General features: G+C 38.4%; 1 protein-coding gene across 22 annotated transcripts in view; it reads right to left on the minus strand.

Annotated features, from left to right (window-relative positions):
- dlg2 (discs, large homolog 2 (Drosophila)) overlaps positions 1 to 27,842 on the minus strand; it is a 277,019-nt gene that overhangs the window by 177,484 nt on the left and 71,693 nt on the right. Inside the window, exon 1 of one of the 22 annotated variants that reach the window (XM_053515553.1) lies at positions 16,316 to 16,423. The exons of 19 other annotated variants lie outside the window; for them this stretch is intronic. In XM_053515553.1, coding sequence (XP_053371528.1) covers positions 16,316 to 16,345 — 30 coding nt within the window. In that variant the 5' untranslated portion in view covers positions 16,346 to 16,423. Of the gene's footprint in view, positions 1 to 7,490; positions 7,582 to 15,673; positions 15,774 to 16,315; positions 16,424 to 27,842 lie in introns of those variants that run through there. 2 more of the 22 variants (XM_053515557.1, XM_053515558.1) reach the window with 2 other exon arrangements.

The raw sequence follows: 27,842 nt of genomic DNA on the forward strand, positions 1-27,842 counted from the left end.
CTCCAAAAAAATCATCAGGGAGAGATTGATCTTCTGCAGAAAGTATGGTGAATGGACTGCTGAGGACTGGGGCAAAGTCACATTCTCCAATGAAGCCTCTTTCCGATTGTTTGGGGAATCTGGAAAATGGCTTGTCCAGAGAAGAAAAGGTGAGCGCTACCATCAGTCCTGTGTCATGCCAACAGTAAAGCATCTTGAGACCATTCATGTGTGGGGTTGCTTCTCATCCAAGGGAGTGGGCTCACTCACAATTTTGCCCAAAAACACAGCCATGAATAAAGAATGGTACCAAAACACCCTCCAACAGCAACTTTTTCCAACAATCCAACAACAGTTTGGTGAAGAACAATGCATTTTCCAGCATGATGGAGCACCGTGCCATAAGGCAAAAGTGATAATTAGGTGGCACAGGGACCAAAACGTTGAAATTTTGGGTCCATGGCCTGGAAACTCCCCAGATCTTAATCTTATTGAGACCTTGTGGTCAATCCTCAAGAGGTGGGTGGACAAACAAAAACCCACTAATTCTGACAAACTCCAACAAGTGATTATAAAAGAATGGGTTGCTATCAGTCAGGATTTGGCCCAGAAGTTAATTGAGAGCATGCCCAGTCGAATTGCAGAGGTCCTGAAAAAGAAGGGTCAACACTGCAAATACTGACTCTTTGCATAAATGTCATGTTATTGTCGATAAAAGCCTTTAAACTTATGAAGTGCTTGTAAATATATTTCAGTACATTACAGAAACAACTGAAACAAAGATCTAAAAGCAGTTAAGCAGCAAACTTTGTAAAAACTAATATTTGTGTCATTCTCAAAACTTTTGGCCACGACTGTATATATATACTGTATATGAATACTTTTGGTGTAATTTAGTGTGTGTGTAGGTATATATATACATACATACATACATACATACCCAAACACACACACACACACACACACACACTAAATTGCCAAAAGTATTCACTTGCCTTACAGTAACTTACAATTCTTATTATAGGCTATTTATTTTTTCTTATCTATAGGGTTAAATATAATGTTGGTCCACCCTTAGCAGCTATAACAGCTTCAAAATTGTGAACCATTCTTCCAAAAGTGCATTTGTGACACTAATGTTGGATGAGAAGCCCTGCATTACAGTCTCTGGTGTTCTATCAGTTTGGTTAAGGTAGGGCTCTGTGTAGGCCAGTCAAGTTCTTCCACACCAACTGGCTCATTCATGTCTTTATGGACCTTGCATTGTGCACTAGTGTCCAGTAATGTTGGAACAGGAAGGGGCCATTCCCAAACGGTTCCTACAAAGTTGGGAGCATGCAATTGTCCAAAATGTCTTGGTATGCTTAAGCATTAAAATTTTCTTTCACTGGAACTAAGGGGTCAAGCCCAACTCCGGAAAAACAACCTCACACCAGTTCCATCATGAATGCGCACCTTTGGGATGAATTCGAGTGGAGACCTCGAGCCAGGCCTTCTCGACTAACATCAGCGTCTGACCTTACAAATGCTCTAAGCAAAATATTTAACTAAAATACTTCTTTATTAAAATTTATATACTCCCAAAACAAGCCTAAATAATTTATTTGTCGTTTTTTTCCTGCACTACTACATTGAGGCATTGATGAGCACTCATTTGCTGCATGTCATCTGAGAGAAACCCATGTCCTCTTTGCTTCTGCAGGTCTGCTAAGACTATACTGTAGCTTTCTCTCCAACAGCTAATGCTGCAAAAGATTGCTTCATGACTCACGGTTCCCTAAAGCATGCATGACGTTTTAATCGTTAACACTGATTCTTTAAACACACTTTCATCAGTGTCCTAATTTCTGCTCATTTTACACATAACTGACTCCATTACTAAAATGACTGCTTCATTTGCTATGCTAAGAAGCGGAAAAGTTTACTTGATATTAATACCATATAATCATCATCACACCTGCGTGTGCCGTAAAGTCATGGGGTGAGGGCTGGCACAAAGGTGACCAGCAGGTGACAATTAGAAACTTGTGTTTCTATAAGCAGAAAGGACAGTGCAGGCCTCGCCGCAGCTCTGCCACCTAATGAGAGGGTTTGTGTGTTGTGTAGGTGTAGCTGAGCAAGTAAAGGGATATAAAAATAGCAGGTAAAAATGTACAATATGTTGAACATGGAGTGAGGTCAAACTGGGTTACATCTCAAACCGCTCTAAACCAAATCAGGAAGAAAAATGCATAGTTAGCTCTTCACTTAAAGGGCACATTTAAACTGGCACATGTTCAATCTGACCCACCCATTTATGCATGCCAAGGCTGGGGTGAGTATAGGGGTAAAGGGTCTTCCCCAGGGAGCCAACAGCGACGACCCAACAACAGCGACGGGGCTCCTCAGATCAACAACCCATAACCTTAGCCGTCTGAGCTCCCACTGTCCCTAAAAATTGATACATAATCTCATCTGTAATATTGTACAGTATGTGAATAGAATATGCTCAAGGTCTTGATCGGTGCAGAGTATACACTGGTCTGTTAGATTCATGTCTATTAGTAGTGGGTAATACGACATCAATTATTATTAGGTAGCAAAGCTGCCCCTCATTACCCATGAGCCCCTGTGGCTACCCATTAACATGATCCTTGTTCTATTAAATTGTTAAGAAAGGAATGTGTTGTCTGGTTGTCCATGCTGGCAGGTGTTAAACCAGCATGTTGGTTCTGTCTTCAGCCCAGCGGCTTTCACCGCTGCTAAGCATCATGCCATTCATATGCTGTATTATGTTGTGTGTGTTTGCCAATAAAAGAGCAAGTGCATTTTTTACAATGCTTCCAGTTTAAGCATCTTCATCACCGATGCCACAATATCAAGATACTTGAAGATGTTTTAATGAAAAGACTAATCACATAATGTATTAGCATATACACTAACACATGCATTATGTGGCATTATAGCCAATTATCTGTTAATCAATGTCTATCTAAATGACATGTGCAGTGATCTGATGAACTTGGACTGTATCGTAAGAAACTCATGAACACGCTCGTCATATTCTCTCTAGTAATGAAGAACAAGTGCATGGATTAAGAAACCTTAACATTACCTTACCAACAGAAACCTTACCATTAACATATTTTCTATTGTTATTGTATTTCCACATTGATCTCTGTTGATCAGACAAAAACTGGCAAGATCTCTGCCTCCGCTGACCAGTAGAGGGCATAACATGACAGAAGATCAGGAAACTGCTGCTCAAATACACAACAAGTTCCTACCATTGATAAATCGGTTGAAACACTCACGGCACCCATAAAGTGTTGAAACAAAAGAAAGACTTTCTAAACTCCCGCAGCCACATTTATGCAGCTTTTAATCGCCATCATTATGAAGTAAACAATAGATGCCACTGGCACTGAATAGCTGGCCACCCGCATAATAAGCCTACAACAAAAGATGATTACATTTACGAATGCAAATTTGAGCAATTTTTTAAAAGCGGTGACATTTTCGAACTGAATACCTTATGACACTGGGTCATGCAGTTCAACTCATCACTTCATTTACTGACAGAAAGAAAACACCAAATCCACTCCCATCATCTTCATAATAATAATAATAAAAAAAACATATGGTCCTGGTTTGACCTCAGTGTAGCAGCTGATTGTGTCTCATACACAGTCTCCTGAGCCTGAGTTTAGCAATATGCCAACATACTGTATGGTGGGGGATTTTCCAGTCTTTTCAAGGTCACTCACACAGGAATAAGATCATCATCAGCATCTGGACCAGTGTCTCTCTTAGAGCCTAGAGATACTGTATGGCTAGGGGACAACTTTATTCATTCATTAATTTTCTAGACTGTTTATTTAGTACAGCGTCATAGGAAGCCTGAAGCATGTGCCGGGAGACTTTGGGCACGAGGTGGGGCACACCCTGGACATGGTACCAGTCCAACGCATGGTACACAAGCTCATATACTCAGACACACAATACGTGCAATGTGAGAGTACCCGAAGGAAACCCACAAGCATGGGGAAGGTGCTTGGCCACAGTGGTGCCCTCAGATACTTTCAGAAAACTCTAATCTTTTAAATGTAGAAAATAGCTCTAAAGGGTCCTTAACTTTCAAATAAGACTTGGAACCATCTCCAAGGGGTAACACTCTGTTCTGTGTAGAGAATCTTTAATATTTTCCACAGAGGAACGACCAAAGAACTGTTGAAAATTTTTTATAAGTACATAACAGCTACGCTTAGAAAGAAATGTCCCAGAAAAGCCTGTTTAAGTGATGCCCCTAAATAAACCTTTCCTAAAGAACTATTCTTGCAGAAATATTGCAGCTTCATAGCTCTAGGATCCCTGGTTCGATGATGTGGGTCCCAAATATCTATGTATTTTTTCCAGGTTTTTTAGTTGTCATCCCAAAACATACTTTTATGTTTTAGATTTTCTATGCTAAATCGTGTCTTAATGTCGATGTGCGATTGCATATTGTCCTGCAGTGTACTGGTGTCCAATTCATGATGTGTCCTAGTGAAGTGTGACCAGTTCTTCCAGAATAAGCTGCAGATTCACCACAACCCTGACCTGGATGAAGCTTGATCTATACATCAGTGTCCCATCTCAGGAATCCCTGTCTGCACTGAGGTAAAATGTCAAGCAGCCATTTTTCCCTTCTGCTTCTCCATCTGAATTAAGCATACGTATGAATAAAAGCCCTACAGCATCCATTAATATTTCAGCAAGCCTTCAGCATACTAGAGAAGTTCCAGTGAGAGCATATCCGCTAATCTAAACTCAGGCACCGCTACCCTACAGTAAGCCAGGACGCCATAATGACACTGCTGCAGTGAATCAATCCCATAATGAAATTTACTGCGGTCAACTAGCAAACGGGTGGACAGGCAGTGTACAAAAGTACAACAGACTGTAGTATACATGATATCCATGGAGTGCAGGGGGAAGATCTACTTCCTGCACTTCCACAGATTTGCATAAAGAAGCCACTTTTCATTTATATTGCGCATAGCGTACGCGTCAGGGTCAGTACCGAGGTTTACAAAAGGACGCACTTCGTCCACATCAAAATGGTGTTCTAGCCAGTGTTAGGAATAAAACACTCAGGCTAATGCTCACACAAAGGCTTCAAAATGAGATGTTATGTATCTCTGCTTTATATTCACAGCTGTGGGAGATCATTACCGCAGCTGCTTCCATTCTAAATGGGTTTCATTATAAATGAGCTTCATATGAGTGGCGTTCAAGTCAAACTGGGACTTGTGATGAAATTTCTTGTGAGTGAAAAAGAGAAGCTGTTAAGGAAGTCTTTTTTTTTTTAAATGCCAAACGTCGGTGAATGACGACCAAGGCTGAGGTGGCTCGGAGATCACTGCAGTGGTTCCCATGAATGTTCAGCAAGTGGAACGCTCCCAGGAAAAGACAGACTGGTTTGAGCACCAAACCAGTCTTTGGAACGTCTTTAGGTCTATTTCTGCAGGACAGTGCAGGACATTACAGCAATTTGGCTGGAAGTTATTGCTTTATCCTTTGAACAGTCCTGATCTCGCTCAAAACCATATTCATATGTTCGGGTTATTAAAGGAATTCCAGCAAGGCCAGTGTTTCAGACGTGACAACGAAATGAAGTGGTCAATCCGACCATGGCACCAGTGTATGAGAAAACATTCTACCTTGATGGTATCCAATCACTAGTAAAACCTTGGGATAAGTACATTCATGTAGCAGAGGATTATATAGAGAAATAAAGGTTGTTTTACTCCTATACAGTAAGTGTGTTGTGTTATTCTATACTGTACATTCAAAAGTCCCGCTTTGACTTGAACACCCATAGTACTAATAGAATCAGTCAGAGAGCAAGATTAAAGACATCTACATTGCAAGATATCTAATTCATGTACTGTTTGACTTGAACACCCTTCATATTTAACTAATCTATCCCAGGAAAGAACAGAGCTTTTTTTTTCAGTCTATAAAAAGCTTTATAGATTTTAAGGGGTTTAGTGAACACAGCTGAGCTGCTGCAGTAGAAAGCTGCACAAATACTGTACACAGTACGAACCGTCTCAGAGGAGACATGGGCTGCACAGCCAGCGGACATCCAAAGTAGAACTCGTCTAAATTAATTAGTTTACATTGGTTTTAGAGGTTGCTTAATTACAGCAGGGAAGACCAATTAAATGTGAGCTCTGGGACTCAACCAAAACGAGAACAGAAGACATTATACTGACTGGATTTATTTTTCACACAGCTAATAAAGAATGCTTGAATTCTTCTTGAGGTTTTTTTTGTTTTGTTTTTTATGTGCACACTGTATACCCATCAGCCACCCATAATATAGCAAAGCAATGTTTAAAACCTTGCCAATAACTTCACCAGAATCAGGAGAAACAATGTGACCTGAGTGACTTGGCTGGTATGGTTACTTTCAGAAACAGACTTTTCTATAATTTTTATGAATTTGTACACAGCTGCGGTGAGTATATCAGCACAACACACTTAAGCTGGTTGGGCACAAGCTCAAATCCCGATAATGCCACAGCTGTCTGGAGAACTCTGTCCTCAGAGTAAAAGGGAACGTCAACCCTGTTAGCTAGACTACAGAAGGCAGTTGTGTTCATGTACTGTATGTAGAAGAGGGCTGATAACACATTCCTCTGCCCTGTGATGCACCATAAGCTGATGTGTTTGGTTGACTGCATGTGTTACATGACTCCATATTTGATACCAGAACAACAACCTTTTCCAAACCCTTGCCACAAAAAAAAAAAAAAAAAAAATGCACTGAATTAAGACCTGCCACAGAACTGGTCGTAATATTTTCACAAGATCAGCTCACTTGTTTCCTGACAGGCTATATATGAAGTCACTCGGTTGGTTGCCTGCCATGTCAATCAATCTAGTTCTTGGCCATTGTTTGACTTTGCTCTACATGACTGTTAGTAAAATCCAACATCGCCCAAGGGGAAGATCAGTGTCACATTTGTGTCTTGGCTTCTTTTGTGGTTTCTTCCTTATTCGATCTCAAGGGAGGTTTTCTGGCCACTTTACCTCTGGGTTAATCAATAATGCTCCAAACTAAGGTGTCTGTAAAGCTGCCTTGTGACTCCAACAACACAAAAAAACTGAGATTTATTAAAAACCTTTTTTTTTCTTCAAAGGTGTTAAGTCCATTTTTAATGGAACATATCATCAAACCTTACAATTTTAACTTATTTGTGCCCCATTTGGAGCAGAATACCATGCTGAAAATAAAGTGACTGGATGGACCACAAATTGGTTTAAAATTCAGATATGAATAAGCCACTTCTAAATGAATTAATCGCTAAAAATAGTTCTGCTGCTTTACGGTTTTCTAAGATGGCTCTTTAGCGTGGGTTTCCCCTTTTACCACTTCCAAAAGCTCATTACCGCACGTGCACACCTACTCACCCCGCCGCTCACTATGACATTAAAAACATGCAGCATTCTTCTGTCAAGGACAAAATTTTATAAACACTCACACATCATCTCTGTCCTTCTGTGCCTGGACATGCACTACACAATACAAATCCACACAAAGCATCTTTCATTGATCACAGCTCCAAACCTGGCATCGAACCGAGCACAAAACACTGTCACTAATCACAGACTGTTCCAGGCAATTATCTCCTCAAACACATAGCATGTGGAGGAGCGTCTGAGCTGTCACTCACAGCGGCTTGGCTGACAGCGAGCAAAGCTTGCAAGTTTTGCTCAGAGCTCAGGGCTTAGCGCCTGAGAAAGTTCCCCAACATGATGTGAATGCAAATGTCTAGTGAGCACTGCAGTGGACCAATATCTGCAGTCTCTCTCTCTCTCTCTATCACAAAAACACAATCACAAACATCCAGCCTGAGGTGCTCAGCAAGAGAGAGCGAAACAAGGCCTAATTCAAATAAACTTTTAGCAAAAATGCTAGAAAGAAAGTTGTGATTCAGAGAATAAGTGCTAACTGCAGAGCTTGGTAGAGGTTCTAATGCAAAACGCTGCAGGCTAAAGGACACACAGCAGGGCGGGGAGACACACAACCTTTCTCCTACTGTCACGGTGTGTGTCGCCGAGTCTAAAATAGAAAAATGTTTTCACAGAAATTAATTACAAAAACAACACGTACCCTGAGCTGCGAGTTCGTAGTAGGAGTAAAAAGGTGTACCTTGTATCAGCCGCTGGATGCACTTACTGCTCTACTGATGTGTTATTAAAACCCAGTATTAAAGCAGAGTCGGGTAAAACACCACTCCCATGAAATAAACTGCTTATAGTACACTTTCCGATTGAGGTAAGGAGCCATGCACCATTCAGTGTCTACATCAATTAGCCGCAGTGAGCAAATGTCAATAACTTGTTAAGCGAAAACAAAATAATGGGGCAATGAAGTAGGCGGTAACCAAGGCAACAGTGTTTATTAAACTTACTACACATAAGTCAGTCCAACCAAAAGCACAGTTCTCTCTATTTAAAAATAACCTAACCTTCCTTTCAGATGTACATGTGAGTTTAGGAGGAAAAATAATATAATTTAAGAACTTGTTTCTTTTTTGGGAAATGTTTAGAGAAACCAAACTATTCATCCAAGTGACATTGGATAAGTAAGAGCTTAAATGATTGGCCTTCTGCAACTGCAACTATTATGAGTACAGTATGAGCATGTTGTGAATAAGGGTGTTGGAATCTACATAGGAACATAAACTGGTGAACTTGTCACCACATAAGTCAGTCCAACTAAAATCACAGTTCTCTCTTTTTAAAAAATATGAGTTCCGTTGCAGGAGTCATGTTCATAAGTTGGATTTGTTCGTAAGTCTAACAAAGTGAGTCTTATACATCTTTGAAACAAATCTACAATGTAAAGCACAAAAAAAAAAAAAAAAAAACAAAGCTTTGGTGTTTTGGTTCTGTATTATACTATTGACTGTGGCTTTAAATTGCGAGAGGAATCCCGATGAGACAGCAGGGTCAGCTGACCTCGTTTAAAGGCAGGAGGAGAACAATCCTACAAGGTGTTTACTGCGCACTTGAACAGACATTATTTTGTCTCAGAGCTGTATCTGACTGAAAATTGCTCTCGTTGAGGATTTTCCGAAATTAGGATTTAGGGACAGCTTTACAGGACCACCATTTTCTTGCTCCTGGACCATCATCATGCTCCTGGTCAAGAGTATAATACAGAACCAAAACACCAAAGCTTTGTGTTGTTGTTTTTTTGTGCTTTACATTGTAGATTTGTTACAAAGATGTATAAGACTCACTTTGTTAGATTTACAAACAAATCCAACTTATGAACATGACTCCTGTAACGGAACTCATATTTTTTAAATAGTAAAATTTATTTATTAATTTTTATATACACTGGAAATATTGTAAATAATTGTAAATATTGGTATCTGGTGCACTGCAGGGTCTATTTTTTGTACAATAAACGTGAATACATTCATCAATACACAAATGTTCATAGATCCGCTGTCTGTCTGTATTTGCGAAAATTTAAAGGCTTATGTATGAACTCGAATGTTCATAAGTTGGGAACTTACTATATTAATTTTTTTTTTCTCCTGGCAGTCTTTGGAGCATTTTCATATGCCATACTTCAATCCAATCCTTGTCATACTTCAATCCAATCCTTTCACCTTCAACTCTATATTTGTAATTAATGCCAAATAACCAGATTAATTGCTTAAAAGTACAATAAACCACAAAAAAACAAAGAAAGTTTGTATTTTTCCTACATATTTTTCTAAATATATAAGTGACGCAAAAAAAAAACTTAAATTTGCAGTTAAACTCTAAAAAAAAAAAACTCCATCTACGTATATTAGTTGATAAGATGTATTCATACAGTGCATTAGGTGCATTTGGTCAACAATAAACAAACAGCAAACAATAAAGTGGTGCAACAAAAAAAACGGTTTGTTATAAGGACTAAATTAAGAGGAAGCATTTACACACCACGCAATCCCGATCAGATGAGAAGCCGGACAAATCATCCTCCTGACAGACCATCTCAGGTAATGTACTTTTTTGTAAGCAGCCATACAGTACAGTACGTGTACTGTATATGCTGTTTTTGATGTGAAGATGGTTTCATTGTATTTATACACGCAAAGGCTCAAGTGTGTATGTGTGTGTGGGTGAAAGAGAGAGAAACAAGCGAGTGCACACAAGACTGCAGCGATAAACAAAGCAAAGAATAAAATTCTATGGATTTTTAGCTAAGGAGAATGCATAAGAAGTGAAATGTACAGTGCTTGTGACGTCAAGCACAGTAGCATGAGCACACAACCTAGATCTCTACGGCAGGCACTGTAATGAGATGATGATTTATTGAATTACCTTGAATCTATACTGTAGGTCATGCGGAAAGGATGTGAATGCTTTTTAGTCTAGCTTTTTTTTTTTTATAAACAGTATTTACACAATTTGTGCACATGGGTTATGAGAAAGGAACAGCGTCAAAGGAGCATGTTAGCTGTTTGATATCAATGAGGAAAATCTCTGATTATGTGTCCAAAAAGAATTATTGTGGTGTGTTATTTTGTTATGATTCTATTTGCACTTAAATGGGGATTTTAAAAGGATTTAAAGGGTCCAAGTATTCCTAATTAACAGAACTAATCATAGGAGTTTCACTCTGGGTTAAAAACGTATTGCAAATATAACCATAGCATATTGTACTACTGTCGATCAGGACCCATATTCACAAAGCTTCTTAGAATTCTCTCAGAGAGCTCCTATCTTAGCTTAAAAAGTACGAGCTAAGAGTCCTAGACTAAAAGTGAATTAGGAAACGTCTCAGAGCAACTCTGAGTAAGGAAATCCTCTATCTTAGTGAGGAGGTGTGGTTGACCCCGTTGCTAGGGATGACGCAGCAATTCAAGGACTGTGATTGGTTGAGTAAAACCCATAAAGTTCTTAAAATGGACTCTTTGTGGAAATAGAATAGACAGTAAAATCATAATTTTTGTATATAAAGAACTTTCATAATCATAAATGCTGGCGACTTTATGCAAAGTTTCTGTTATAGACTAAATATCTTATTAAGTTAATTAAAACAGCAAAATGTTAAAAAGGTTGAAATACTTTTAAAACAAACAATTTCCACAAAGTAGTTACTATATTTAAATTCTTACATTTATTTACTATACTGATATTATTACTTGTAATCCATTTCATATTGATGGGAGCAATTTACCAATTTGGTACCAAGATGTTTCGTGAATCATTTTTATCTTTAATAAGATTTAGTTCTAAATTTAAAAAAAGAGATTTTAAGAAAATGTTATAATTCTAGGAATTTTCTTAAAATTAAATCACTAGAAGCAACTTTCAGGCTTAAGAAACTTTGTATAGTAAATACAGGCCCAGGAGTTTAACATGGTTGAAAATCTGTCTTCCACACATTTAAACATTCCTCTTTTTAACCCCAAGTTCACTTTTTGGGAAACATACTGCTCAGAAAATGTTAGAAATATGAAAACTTGTTGCTGATTAAAACATTTATTGGGTCACTACAATGGAATGGAAGGTTAAATAAGAGAAAGCAATGAAAAAAGTCGACAAACTGCTGCTACTGAATGGTCAGAACGTGTTAATCAATTTGTAACAAAAATTCTCGGTGCAAGGTTAATATTAAATAAATTAATTCTCATCCATTATTATTTTTGTATTAACTTTCACAGGGACTTGTATGATTGGTACTGTTCATAACTGTTAAAATGTTGTGATAAATGGCACGAACTTGTTTTATTGCAGTTCCACAACATTCAAACTGATAAAAAAAAAAAAAAAAAATGTAATCGCTGGCAAACTGCTATGATACAAAAGAACTTTAGAAAAAAAATTATTCAGGACATGCTGCAACTGAAAAATAATGAACTTTGATGTGGAAACAGCAACAGCACTACACATCAGACTGCATCACACCTCGGTGTCGTCGATTGTGTTCCTTCTATATAACTACGTGCCCAGTCATGCTTTAATTCCTTACTTAGCACATTTATGTATCGGCTGCTGACACAAAAAGCTGAGGAGGGGGTAACAACAGAGCAGGAAAACACTCCTCCATGAGCAGATCAACAACTGACCCCAAATAAAGGGTGACCTTTTCTCTGGCAATAGACGCTGGCCCACACTCAACAGCTCCTCAATAAGATTAAAGTATGTGCTTAGAACAAGGGTAAGCCAAAAATGATCCGCACTCTGGCTGTAGAATTTACTTTGATAAAATTTTAGAAAAGACAAATACATCATTTTTCATCATAATCGCCTCGCTTTTCAATACACTTGTCAATCCGTCAACAAGCTTCTGTATTCCCTTATTAAAAAATGTTTTAGGCTGAGTTGTGAGCCATGAACGCCATGTTGTCTTCAGTTCTTCAGGAGAAGTCAATCTTCATCCTCGGAAGGCTGCTTTCAGGGGACCAAACTGGTGAAAGTCCAGTAGAACAAGATCAAAACTAATGAGCATACTTTAACACCTAAAAAAGTTGGAAAAGCCTTGGAAAGCAGTCATCTACAGTACGTTTAATCCGAGGTTTAGGCTTCAGCTCTTCAAAAAGCATTCCACTGAAACGAAGACTGTTGATTGTTGAACCATTTTCCTCACAATGTCACAATACTGACTTAAGAATCCCAAAAAACTTGAAGCATCAATTTAACAGCTGATGGTAGACTTTTTCTTGGTCAACGATGGAAGATTATTTTGAGGCTCGTAGTGATGACTCCATGTCTCGTCACCAGCAAAGATTCTATTCAAGAAACTTTCGCCTTCATTAGAGTTTCAGTCCGAATTTTGCTTGCAGACATCCGAACATTTATGTATATGCCATTCAGTGAGCTGTTTCGACACCAGGTACACCTTCAAACCACAAAAAAAAATAGCACTGCACGGTGCTCTTCTTTCGTGCAATTCTGATAAGACAGAAGTTTTAATATAACTGAAGATCATTTTTAACTCAGCCTCATACTTAGCCAATTCACTGTGCTAATTTCCTTAAATGGAGAAATAATTTTTCCTACAAAGCCACTTCCATCCCAACCGAGGTATAAAATGATCTTCTCATCAGTGTACAACATCAATTCAATCATAACCTTAACTTTTGCTTTTATGTGAAAAAAACAAACAAACCTGGCTGCTTCTTGTGCTAATAGCTTGTCTCCTAAATACACAAAGAGATCTGGAAAGTTATGCATGTATAGATTATATTGAACTAGGATGATCTCTCTTACAGTACGTGATTTACTGAAGTTGAACTAGAAGTATGAAGAGTGTCCTCATGATGGTTCTGTTTTTCGGCTCCCATCTTTTTTTTAATAAGCCGTCATAGCTGAGTTGTGGGAGGCCATGATTACACTATAATTAACAAGCACGCCCTGTCTTTAGTATTGTACACACCTATCATATTAAACAATCTGTTTTTTCAGTCTGAAGCTGTATGTTTTCTCTTTGTGCCTGATGTAAAGCTGATGCAAGATTCTGTGATTCTGGAGTAAGATCCTAATACAGAGCCTGTGGTGGTGTTTTTTTTTTATTTACCTGCTTGATCCTCATGCACTACATATGTTATTGTGCTTATATATATATTTGCTTATATCATTATGTCATATACTGCATTAGTTTTTAGCAAAATATTGTACATCTCTTGTGGCACAGCAGGCAGTGTTGTCTGCTCACAGCTCCAGGGTTCCTGGTCCAATCCTAAGTTTTATTATTCAAACTGTGTGTGCTCCCAATAGACATCTACTAGGTAGGTGGCTTGGCTATAGAGAGTTATCCATGATGCAAGTGCTTTCTATTCGTAGGCAGTATTCCTCTATCACAACCAGTGTACCAGAGATGGGCTCTGGAGCAAAAGTCATGGGAAGAGTATTAAAAACCTTTAGTAAAAGTATATATTAGCATCTATTGGTAGTGGTTAGAACAGTGCAGGAGTGTAGGACAAAAGTTGTTCATTTCTTCAGTGGTGAGAGCAGCACTGGCCCCTAGCCCACTTTCCATTCTTCTCCTGGAAGAAGTTACATGCAGAGTAATGCGACTTGCAGCAACACAGCAATGTGAAACCTTTCAGCAAACCTTATTAATCACACTTAACTTTATAATGTAAGCCATGAAAGGAACACATTGGTAGCTGTAGCTCTATAATGGAAAATAGCTACAAACTCAAGTTAGGCTCGAAGTTAGTTCTCTCTGGTGGGTTAAAGGCTGTAGAGGGTCAACATTTCCTGAATCGTAAGCATGTTCACGTGTCTAAGTGTATAAGGATACATGACACCTACATAAGCCTTTAATGACTTTAATATATATCATAATCAACTGTAATAAATGTTTATTCCTGTATGTTTGTTTGTTTATTTATTTGTTTGTTTGTTTGATTAATTATCAGCTGACATATTTTTTTTATTCATTTTGTCATTAAGTTAATATACAGTAACAGTGGAGTGTTTAAAATAACACATCTGAGTATGTCGCTCTCAGATAACTTACATTAGTTTGCCATGAAATTGCCATAATTTGAAATGATCTACAAATGAAAAAAAAATGAACAAACATATGCTTATCTGGAAACGGGTGGAGACAAATCTAGAGAGGTGGGGGTATGCTCTGGCAAGCAGAGGCACGAGGGTTAGCCGTAGTAAGACGGAATACTTATGTGTCAGTAAGAAGGATCCGAGTGGAAGGTATAAAAGATGAGAGGTTACATACATAGGGTTAGATCGAATTGATGTAACAGTGCCAGAACACAGGTCATTACTGTTTTGTGGGCAAAAGGGGTGGCCTACTGGTCTTAATGTTTATGGCTGATATAGTGTATGTATATGGTATTAAAGTTTTAATAACAGATTTGGATGTCACTTAAAAAAAATTAAAAACATTTTTCCCAATAGTCTAATATTTCTTCATGTTCTATACTGGCCTGGAGACCATAGAATCTGAGCAGGGTAGAAAGGGTGGCAATCCATCACAGGGCACGCGTACACACACAATGAGCAATTTAGCCATTTACCCTAATCTGCATTACTTTGGAATGTGGAGGAAACACACCAAGCATGGACACAACATGCAAACTAGCAAACACGCATACAGACCTGAGGCGGGAAACAACCATGACTCCCGTCAGAGCTAACCACTACGCCACCTCATATACGCCTCATATATGGTCGGGTATACCCGCACTTCAGAAATCTGTTAATGGAATGAAAACTCTACATCTATATGATCCAGGTAATTAAAAAAAAATGCACCTAAAAACAACAACGCTAACCACTAATTATATTTTTAAATGCCTTTTTAACAGACAGTCAACTTCATGATGGATATTTATTCATGAGTTTAATCACTATGCTGCTGAGTGGTAACTACTTAAAACACAATATGAAGATTATATTATATATATATCTGAGTGAGGATAAAGTGTTATAACTATTTGCTACACATGTTTACTGGTCCAGTAAAGGGGTAATCACTCTCTCTGTCTCTTTTTCTCTCTCTCACACACACACACACACACACCTACACACACACACACACACGCAGCCAATAGAAGCAGGCCGTAATTGGAGAAGCTGTGTGAACAATGGAGATATTGTTCTGGGCTATGGAAAGATGGGCAATGGGATAAAGAATGCACTCATTAACAAGTGTGTGAACACAGCCTGAGAAGACACTCACCTCTCACTTAATCTCCATCTCTGCTTGCCTTCCACCTTCTCAACTTATTCCTTTTATTAAAAAATTCTTTATCCTCTGGTGTATTCGAGGTGTGCTTGTGTGGCCCAAACAGACAAGAGCACAAAACAGGACACAAGCCCTTACCACATACAACACATGCCAACCCTCCAACTGCACCAACTGCTCTAAAGTTGAAGTGTTCTATGAGCCACAAGTGTACACTTCCACACTCCACCAGCTCCATCTGCTGTATTGAGAAAAGGAGGCTCCTCATAGCCAGCGCTCATCTGTAAATTAGGATGAGTGTAAGAGTGAGAAATGAGGAGAGAATAAATGACTAAGGAAAGTGGCAGGAACGTGAGAGAAGGATTCTAAGATGATGACATATCCATGAAGCAGATGCCAGCATGCCAGCTGCAGAGAGAGAAAAGTGTTTGAGAAAGAGTTTAAGAATGAGAAAGAGCCAGAAAGAGAGCAGGGCATGACACTTTGCTGCAGTTTTGTTGAAGTTCAGTGAGAGCAACCTTTAAAAAAAATGCCAGCAAGCTGAATCCTTTACCTCATACATACTTTAAACCTATCCTTTAATCTTGTTGCATCCCTCAATTAAATAAGATTATAATCCTGTTTGTCTGTTCTTACCTCAGAGCTGCTATGCCACTGTTCCTGCATGGCTGCAAGTGTGTGAGCACAGGCTTAAGACAGACAGTACGGTGTGTACAGCCTCGACAGTACGGCTCCCTTCTCTCTGGCCAGTAAAGTGTGTGTGTGTGTGTGTGTGTGTGTGTGTGTCTGAGATGTGGGGCAGCCCTGAAGTGCTTTCCCATAGCTGCAATCAGCGATCTGCGGCACATAACAAAGTCTACGGCAGGGAACACTGCCAAGCAGGAACCAAAAAGACTAGTGCGAAAGTGCGCTCCCGGAGCAGTTTCAGAGTAACACTGTGGCCTGAAAATGCCACAGAGCAACATGTTTTCTAGGAATTGTTCAACTAAGTGAGAGGCTGCTGTCATGTGTTTAGATATTTGCAGACTCCCAGTTTGTACAAGAGACACATTTCGAGGGAGGAGCTTAAATGTATCGGGATATAGCAGGAATGCAAAAGTGTGTGAATTTGGGTGTGTGGTTGAAGCAAAAATTTCAGGACTGTTTCAAGCCCTGTTTCCATATGCACAATTTTTAGCTTGTGTTTTAAAAATTAGGACTGTGGCTCTGACACATTTTGATATCATTAGGCACGGGATAACAACAGCCCAAGGTGAAATACGATTTGGTACAGTAAGGCCACATTACGTAAATTAAGTAAAAATAGCTTCGCGGTGCACCGTGAGGGTCTGTGTACCACTGCGGAGAGAGAGTCCTAAGACCAGCGATAACGAACAAATTGCTATTATGTGGTTTTACATATATCTATATGTACTGTATATCTATTTTTTATCTATCTACCCATCCATATACCTTATACGGCGCATGCCTGTACTACGATAAGGTGCCACCGTCAACCACCCAAAGTGAAATTAAAGCTGGTAGAGGATGAGAAGGCTGATGATTATAACAAGATCAAGATCTTTAACAGTCCTTGTAATTAAAAAGCTTTTGTATGCAATAGAGGCAGCATGGTGGTGTAGTGGTTAGCACTGTCGCCTTGCACCTCCAGGTTCGATTCCCGTCTCTGTGTGCATTGAGTTTGTATGTTCTCCCCGTGCTTGGTGCTCCGATTTCCTCCCACAGTCCAACAACCTGCAGATTAAGCTACTTGACGTTCCCCAATTGCCCGTAGTGTGTGAGTGTATGTGTGTGCCCTGCGATGGATTGGCACCCTGTAGGCGGTATACTGTAGACTACGATGAGTGAGTGTATGCAATAGCATTCTTTTCCTTAATGCTGCCACTTACACACTATAAAAACATACTTGAATTGAAATTTGCTATATTTTAATTAAAACTTTAACCAACATATTATTATTGATTCTAATCTGTGTATTTTAATGAGCAAAAACTGCATTCTGAATTATTCATTATAATAAATTTGTGGAAGCTGGATTTATAGAAATTTTGCAAAACCATACAAATTTCACAATGATAAAATTAAAATAATTTTAACAAACAGTAATTGTGCCATTTGAAACCAGTATTATTTATTATATTCCTCATTATAAGAAATCAAAGACAAAATATTCTCTATCAGTTTGCAATACAGATAAATTTAAGTCACTCTGGACACTGCCATCTGCCAAGTTCAATAAATGTCCAGTATGTAATCCAAATAATCACATTTATCAAAAACTTACTAAAAGAAATATTAAAGTTCACTTACAAAATTACACCTCCTTGTCTTAATAAAATTTCACAACACTGCTGCAATATTCTTTTAAAGTAAATGTGTTCAAAAGATTTTTTGGCCATTCTAGCACACCAGAGTAAGCCAAGATCTTCCCATTAAACTCCCTAAGCTTTAATACAAGTGATCCCTTTCGAAAAATCTTGAAAGCCGAAATCTGGCCCCATGCAGAGAGTATAAGATAACAGATAACAGGCAAATAATACTGAGCATTTTCAACCTTTCCTAACCTCGTCTCTATCTAATGCATCTGTACCACATGTGCAATGACCAAGAACGGAAGTGGTACCAAGGAATAAAAAGAAAACCTGTTTACTTTAAACCCACATAAAAAGAAAGTCCAAGCACAGTCATTGAATTACGTCAATAAACCTTTATTCGAACACATATTTTTTATAGAACACCCGTTTGACACTTCAGTCAAAGGTATTCGCATGTTAAAGTCTAAATCTGAGCTTTTCTGGTTTTGAATCATTGACGTAGTTGTGTGGGAAAATACATAACAGCTCAAGACATTCTTTCATCCTGTCTCATCCTGTTAGACCATGATGAGGTGTGTAGTAAATTGGCTTAACATAGTCAAGTATTTTAACCGTTTGAAAAAGCTTTTTATTATTAAACAATCTGCAAAAAAAAAAAAAATTTAATCCCTTTATTCATCTTTATTCATCTTTAGTAACCATACTGGTCAAAGTCCTTGATTGCCCAGAGTCTATCCTGGGAACACTGGAAACAAAGAATTATATGGAAATCTAGAGAAAAACCCAAACTGTATCATGAACAGTAATCCACTGTGTTTTCTGACTTTTTTAAGTTGCTTTGACCCAGTTGCCTTGCCACCACAATTCGGCCCTTGTCAAAGTCATTTAAATCCTTACAGTATGCTTGCCCATTTATTCTGCTTCCAACACATCAACTTTAACAAGTACAGGTTCACTTGCTGCCTTTACTTCCAGATGCCAATGTAACAAGATATTGTTACTAACTGTAGCTAATGTGTAAAAGTACCAAATGGTGATGCCTAGACAACTGGGTCAGGGCAACTCCAAAACAGCAGGTCTTGTTGAATCTTCCTGATCTACAGTGATCCAGACCAACAAAAGGTGGCTCAAGGAAGAAAAAAACAGTGAATCAGTAACATGGTTATGGATGGGAGTAAAAGTCTGACCCGTGTAGTCAAACCAATTAAAGAGCTACTGTAGTTCAAATTGCTACAAATGGTAATGCTGGTTCGAATAGAAAGGTATTAGAACACACTGTGCATCACAGTTTTGTTGGCGAAACAAATTATTTTATTATTTTATTATTATTATGTGGGTGATCATGTGTAAACTATATGGCCAAAGGTTTATAGCCACCTGACCATCACACAGAGAGGGCACACGTTTGTATAGGAGGCTGCTACTTTTAACTATTTACCTTTACTGGAACTAGGGGACCTAAAACACGCTCCGGTATGGCAGTCCTCCCATTTACAAACCGAGGTACACTACCGTTCAATAGTTTGGGGTCACTTTCTTACCCCATGATCGTTCCTAATTTTTATTTTTTTCTACATTGTAAAGGAATGCTAAAGGCGTCCAAAAAATGCATTCATCTCCTTCGAACAGTTAATGGTGAGATGTGTCTGCTACTTATGCTCTGTAAAGACTTCAGAACTCCTTTAATCTAAGGTGCTGTTAATTGGACATCAAAGAAATTTGCAAGTGACTCCAAACTTTTGAACGGTAGTGTATATGAAGACATGGTTGCCAAGGTTGGTGTAAAAGAACTTGTTTGGTACCTGAAGTCACTAATGCTCTTGTGACTAAATAAGCAAATCTTCACAGCTATAGTTCAAAATGTAAAATAAATAAATAATTTTCCATTAGCATCAATTCTGGCCACTATAAATATCTTGTAATTGATATTGTCATCTTCTGCTCCAACAGCTTTTCAGTGCCTTATCAGGAATATGATGCATGATATGCTGGTAAGATAGTCAAGGTCCATTTGTAATGACATCTTTTTCTATTTCTTCTTTGTCATTTGCGAGTACTACTGGACTAGTACATGCTGCTTCTGGGAAGTCTGCCTAAATTGATCCAAAAGGAAGTTCCATGACTTGTTTTCGACCGCAATACATTCTCTCACACCACATCACTGCTATGCTTCCTACTACATTACCTCCTGCCACGATGTGCTTAGTCTGTGACCTATGCATAAAGTCAAAGGAAGGCGCAGATGTACTGTATAATGGCAATAACTGTGCACAGTGGTGCTCCATGTAAGTGGTTATACATGTACTGTATAATGGCAATAACTGCTGTGAAAAGTGGTGCTCTGATCAGGGTCTTTGGGGCTGGGTGTGGGGGTTATTGGGTTAACTCTATTTAAAGTGTCCTATTTATTGGGTAGAATTTTTTTTTATTTATTTACTAATTTCAGCTATAAAAAAATAAATATTCTAAACAGCAGTGCACAAATTACTTAAGATCTAAAAAAGAATGATACATTTAAAACTTTTATTCATTGGAAAACTTTTATTCAATGTGGCAACATATGCAAAATGTTCCATTATCTTATTATTTCATGTACAGTAGATTATAATGAGACTGAAATCAATAGAATAGGATATGGCTAAAAACTTCTCTCTTTAACTAGAACCAAGGGGCTCTCATGCTCTCACAAAAGCCAAAATGCTTATCTAAAATGCGACTGTTCTACTATACTCGCTCGTTATAATGTACAGCATAAGGGCAATACTGTATCAATAAATAACAAATTAAAAGATTTTTAAATAAACATAAACATCAGTCACTTTGTATTTGGCAAGTGAATTATAGCTACTCATTAGTAAGTAGCGAGTGCAGGCATTTAGAAATATACGTATCAGAATTTATGTCTTTTTTAAGAGAGAATCTATTCCTCTTATCATCCAGAATGTGTGCAGTTGAGCTGAGTAGTGGTACTCACTGCTGCCCACATGCATGGAACGGTAAGCTGAACCCGGTCACAAGAAGTTGAGGTGCAACGATTAATCGACATTGCAGACAAAAAATTATAACCGCACAGGATACGCGAAGCCTGCAATTTTACTTGAATTTGCGGACTCATCTCCCGGATATGATGTCAAGGCGTTGCGTAACACTCTTCTGATGGTTTTCAGCTTTCTCTTTCTGCACATTCTATTGTTGTATGGTGTATAGCGATATGACCTATCACCGAAAATACTTTCAAAGCACTACAACGCAGCCTCTATTCTTCGTGGAAGCTGAATAAAATGAGTGTACAGGAAACAAAATCCTTGGAAAAATGATATATGACGCCGCCAGATCCTGGCCAAATCACAGACTTGCTGATTCACACGGGACTAATATTATCTATCACTAGACCTCATGTTCAGCGAAATATGGTAGGTCCTTTGCAGGGGGATTTTTTACTTTCAAAATTACAGACATGGCCGATTCACATGGGAATAAGACATAGACAATCTCCGCAATTATTACAAATGACTGAAGGAAATGAGAGTCAGGTAAGTGGGAAAGGATTCACACCTGAAGAGAAAGTGGATAATTAGTGCCTGTGTGTTGCTGTGAGTTGGGTTATTATATCCAGTTCTCCTCAATGAAAGTTGCACTATTGCCGGCTTGTCATCGCTGAACCTCTCTCGCTCTCTCATGCTGTTGCACTCTTCACTTTTTTTTTTTTCAGCTCACAGAAACACACACACGCTAATTAGCCATATTCACCTCAGGTGTCTGTCCTTTTCCCACTTACCTCATTCTCGGGTCCTTCCCCACAGATAATCTCAGTTTTCTTACCATTAAAACTTACCATCCACCATCTTAAAAGACTGTAATAAAGGATACTTAATTAAAAAATATCTTTATGTTCACTGTTTGTTACCACATTCATGAAACAAAGCAAAATTTTTAAGTCGATTAGCTAATTGTTATTCATTTCAATGATCAATTAATTAATTGATTATCAAAAAAGTCATTAGTTCTAGCCTTACAAGGAGTATTCTGTATGTACAGTACAGTGGTAAATAATAGTTAGCCTACAATCGATTATGAATTTCTATTATGTAAGTTTTAAACTCCCATCACTAGTTCCATGTATTAATTCTTCTATTTAACAGGTTGATAGAAAATTTGATAGAAATCACAATCATATTAGTCTTCTAATCTGTTTCCCCTGCTGCAACTGAGATTACATTTTTATTCTGATTGAGCTATCAGTCAAATTATTGGCAGCCTTTTATGCCGCATGTAAACATAGCCAGAGAGTCTATGCTGGTAATGAAGAGATGATGAATGAAAGCACTCTCCTGGCTTGTATCACACCCACCCCCATCACCTGCTTCTCCAATTTTCTGTTCATACTCAATGATTCACACTTATCTGCTAGAAACAAAAAGTCAAGGTGTTTACAAAGAACTCTGCTGAATGAGGCTGTACAGATGCAGGTAGATGGGGAAACTAGGGTTGCCTAGTGGTTCTGTGAGAGAAATTTAACCTCATCTGCTTAGTTTTTGTTACAGATGGATGTTAGCTTTACACAATGCCAGCTTATCATTAATCAACCTGCTAATTTCAGAGAGAGAGAGAGAGAGAGAAAGAGAGAGAGAGAGAGAGAGAGAAAGAGAGAGACAGGGAGAGAAAAGACAAGAAGCTCCATAGATACCGCATTCACACTGCTCCTAATCTCCCACGCACGCAGACGTCCTACCACCACTACCCACACACGTCCACCCCCTTAATCTCTCACACATCCGTTCCCATGCGCACACATCCCACACGAGCAACCGAATGCAACACCCACAGCAGCGCACCACCACCACACACAAAGACCTCTCGGAGCCACAATGCACACTTCACAAACATCGATTTCTCATAACTGCTCCGCCACTCTGTATATTGATCTCATGCTATTGAACACAACCCCCTACACACACACATATACACACACATACAATGTGCTTCTCCATCTCTTTCTGACACACACATCCACCTCTGCAATCCTGCAATCCATAGGAAGCGCGCACAGTCTGTTCCTGTTCCTCAGATAAACCTATTAGGAGCTGCAGCACAGAGCCGGCTACTGACAGTTACTCGCATTTCACACCGAGACGGAACGACTGCCTACAACCCTGCCGCAGAAACACACAACTGCTCAGCTACCCAATTACTAACAATTACAAATACAAAAATGTAAAACTTCCAACGCTTTTCTACAACAAAACGTGAATTGTTATTATAGATAGATGTTAGAGACTGGAGGAAGAGAAATGCACCAAGATATTAAATATATTTTAAAATGTTTCCAGTCAAGTCTCAGGCTTTAATTAAAACCCCTACATTTAAAGGAGACAAAGCCAGTCTCTAAGTATGCATAATAGACCTAAATATAGACCTGCAGAGCTTTGTGTGTCTAAGCTACTGTGCTGTAAGCAATGAATTCAGGAAGAACAAATCTCAGGCAACAGTTACTTGTTGCCCTAGATGTACCAAAATGGTTTGTTTGAGTAGTATTAAAGGTTTCTCTTTTTTCTTCATTATTTTTTATTATGAAGTTAAATAATGGAAACTGGACATCTTTTTGGTTGTTTAAATCATCTCACTACTCATTGAAGCAGCTTCTTCTTGAACATCTGAGAAACATCGGTTAGACACCTGAAATACATCCCCCAGGGCGGTTTCTCACCTGTCAGGAACAAGCTGTTGGACAAATAGAGAAGCTGCGAGTAGGGGGCGAGTGATTCGGATGTGACAGTCACATCTCCTAACCAACCTTGCAACTCCGAAAGGTGTTGTTAGGTTTGGCCTTCTCGGTGGACGTGTGAATTGTTCTTAATCGTACTGGGGATAGATGACAGTGCAGCATGAAAAATGGGAGACAGCTCATGCCGGAGACCTCCACCTCAGCTGAGGAAAAGATTTTCCACTTTGGTATAGCTTCTTTCACTCCTCTTTCACACAAAATTGTGTACTTTGTTATCCTTAAATATGTGTCCTTTGTCCTTTAAATGAAGCAACACTGCTGATTCTGGTCCTGAGGTCTTGAAGCTTCTGTGCTGAGACACCCTCTTGTGCAAAGAAGGCTTGGTTTCTCTCTGAATTGTCCCTGTGCATGCCTGTGGGTCCACGTACTGAGATGCATGACACAAAACAGGAGAGTGGTGGCGGTATGCTGTAAAACACAAAAAGTGCTACAACATGAACGCTGCAGCGAAGCATTTTGTATTTCGAATAATACAAACGCCCGGAGTTTATCACACGAGATGGAATGTGTTGTGCTGGTTATCCTTTTCACAAACATAGACCAAGTATTTTACGGTTAAAGAGAGATTTGGAATTCAGCTTGTGTTTCATGCTAGTAAGCATTCTAGCTTGGCTAAGGCGTAATTAAAACAACTGTTAAGTGTTATTTAAAATAACATTGTTATTAAATGCATACTGTATATGATTGGTTTTGGCAAGTAACTGCTCTCTCCTCAATACTGCGTTCCATACCAACCTACTTTTATCCATGCAGCGATCAACAGTTAGTGTACTGCAAGTAACGATTGTACATCTGGGACCTCGAGTGATTACATACAGTTAAATGTCCCAGCGGTGTTACCGTGCATTATTACCACTACTGGAATGCCTCTCGTCCAATCAGATTGTTCGTTTAGAACTAACTGTTGTATAATGCATGTTTAATGGTAGTGTACCTTACATTTTCCAACTTACTACCATCATCCTCATAGTGCCTGTCTTCTAACAAGACTAAAGTGACAAATGACTGTCTCCTCAGTCGTATCAATGGAGCCAATAATATTCAGACAAACAACTGAGACTGTGCCAAGTGTTTCTCAGAACTCGAGTTAAAGGGACGTTAAACAGTTACATGCTCTGTCCAGAGGCACTGCTTATCAACAGGCAAGTCAGGACTCTTTGGGGCCCCGAGTCAGTAGGGACCCCTGAGGGCTGACAAACATATTTATTATTAATAAGATAATGATGATGGATGCCGGTTGGAGAGTCCCCTTGCAATCTTTTTGCCTTGGGCCAAAAAAGACTAGATTCGCATCTTGTTCAGTCTAATACTGTGTATGCTCACAAAGTTCACCCTCGAAGACTGCAATACCGCACTTACAAGCAGAGAGGTTTTGCATGCAAGTACTGTTGAAAGCCCTCGCATAAAAAAATATGTTTGCATGGTTGTTTGAGGTACATGTACAGCTACTCTTAACCCTCACAGGTGTATTTTATATCTGCATCGTTCTTGCGTCACTAAACGTGGAAACACATCCCACGTCCAAGTAAATATTCAATCATTATGCACTAAAGTTGTGGGAAGCTGAAAATACCGCATTCATGTGGATGCTGATCCATTCATGTGGTGGAAAACAATTGAATGTAAGTTCTCCCACTGTATGTAGTCTGTGTTGCATATTGACATCTCTATATCCCAGAACCCCTGTTGCAAGTGAGAGAATTTTCTCCACTGCAGGGGAACTTGTAAGTGAAAACCTCTCTCGTATTGATGCAAAGAATGTTGACAAGCTAATCTTTTTTTTTTACAGATGGACCACAAAATACAGGAATAGATAGCTAACTTAAGTGGTACTGCACTTTACATTCTGAATGTGGGCTACTATACTGAAGTACAGGTATGTACATATGCTCCTACGTTCACATGCTCTCTTTTAGAATTTCAGACACCTTAACATGTATGGAAAGACAAGGTTCTTCCACTGACACTATGTCTTAGCGCTGTCCATCATCCCTCTTCTGGAACTGGACACCAATCTGACAAAGGCCACAAGTCTTAAGTACTGCTCTCATGCCTGCCTTCCTTCTCTTTGGCTTCCATGGAGGTTGAAATGTTTTTTTTCCCAGTATGGTTTAGGGTCCTGCTATCTGTTTTGTTGCAGTGGATGGCAAGAGTGCAACAGCAGAAACTGTTATGGCTGTTGTCCTTGGTGTCTTTTCTGAATTTTATGTTGGTGTCCATTGCATTTATACTGTATTATCTGTAAAAACCTGTTCTCCTTTAACTTTGATCTTCACTCATGTGTTGTCCACACAACTGAAGCACTGAGTTAGTGCCATCTGTTAGATCATTGTTAGTGGAGATGCTGGTAAAGAGTGATGTGGCATTGAAGGATACCATAGTTTCACCGACATTCAGTTACAGCAAATGTCTCAAAGTTCTTGATGGGGTGGTAAGTGTGTTCAACCTGCAGGACTGGCATGGTGGCAAAATAGTTGGCAATATGACATGTGCTTACTGTATACAGTATATGGCCAAAAGACAGTATTGGAGCTGATTTTATTTTATTTTTTATTTTTTTTATATGTTATACATATAAAAAAGAAAATGTGTGTGTCAATGAAGCTACTTTTAAAGATTATGCAACACAGAAGTAATCAATCTTGCCTTCCTTAAAATTGCAAACTTCAGGCTTTTTGGAAAAAGATGATTTTATATGTGCCCTAAAAATGGCCATTTTTTTAGCGTTATACCTGTTATATGACCTGTAAAAATTGGTAAAAGCTTAAAAAGCTAAAAATCTGTAGTGTCTGTAAACATGTCGAATTCATGCTGCAATACTCTATCCCAACAATTTTGCATTTTAGAATAATATAATTTATCAGTTTAATGTTTTTTCATGTGAAATCTAAATTGGCCAAGTGATGTGGCCATTTGAATTACAATTATTGAAAAAAAAAGTTATGGACACTACATAAATGGGCATGAAATCATATTTAGCAAATGTGTTTCTTTTATACCTGATAAAAATATAAATGTGTATGCATATTTGCCAATAATATAGCATGGATTGGGAGATAAGAAGCATTAGGTATTACAGTATGAAAAACGGTGTTATATGATTCTACTGTATCTGAAAATACTATCTAATAATAATCCCTTTTTACTCAGGTGAGACAGTTTTTAGCACCAGTACCATGTTTTGGCTGATACAATATTTTCTCCATGCAGTTGTAAAATGTTTGTAGCCATAAAGTTTTTCTCATTCAATTTTGGCAACATTTCTCTGGAGTCTACAGATGAGTTTAGATTAAGAGTTAAAAAGAAAATTAATTAGCAAGCTAATTGGTAGTTCTATGGACACTGGCCACATTATAGCTTAAGCTGACTTTGCACGATATGATGTCCGGCCTGACTTTGCTGATGCATGCACATTTATGCATCATAACAAACAATCCTAGGTTGCAAGATGTAGTTGAAGTTGTAACATGATCTCAGATGACCAAATAAATATTGAGCCCTGCTACACTTGTGGACAAATTTGTTGGTATGCTAACATTAAAAAAAAAAAAAAAACACAATGGTCACTAAAATAATTTGACATTGACAAAAAAAAAAAAAACATAATTAAATATTTGAATTTTTTTGAATATTTTAAAGAATTTGAATGGACATTGACTAATGAAAATCATCCATGACATTGCTTTTAAATTGTGATTCAACAGAATAATAAAAAGAAAAAAAATGAAACTGGCCTGGACAAATTAATTCCAAGGCACCTTGGAAAAGATTGAAATTAATTTGACCATAATTACATGTTAAACTAAAGTGTGTTCTGTAATTAGCGTCACAGTTGTCTTCAGTCTTGCAATCAGCTAGTCAGTCTGTCTACATGGTAAAAAGTAATAACTCTGCTGTTTGGTATCATGGTGTGTACCACACTGAACATGAACCAGACAAAACTAAAGAGAGAGAGAGTTGTCTGGGGAGTTTAGAAAGACAACTATTGACAAGCATGTTAAAGGTGAAGGCTATAAAACCATCTCCAATCAGCTTAATATTCCTGTGACTACAGTTACAAATA

Source organism: Clarias gariepinus, chromosome 17 (genome assembly GCF_024256425.1).
Source record: "Clarias gariepinus isolate MV-2021 ecotype Netherlands chromosome 17, CGAR_prim_01v2, whole genome shotgun sequence".
Taxonomy (NCBI): Eukaryota; Metazoa; Chordata; class Actinopteri; order Siluriformes; family Clariidae; genus Clarias; species Clarias gariepinus.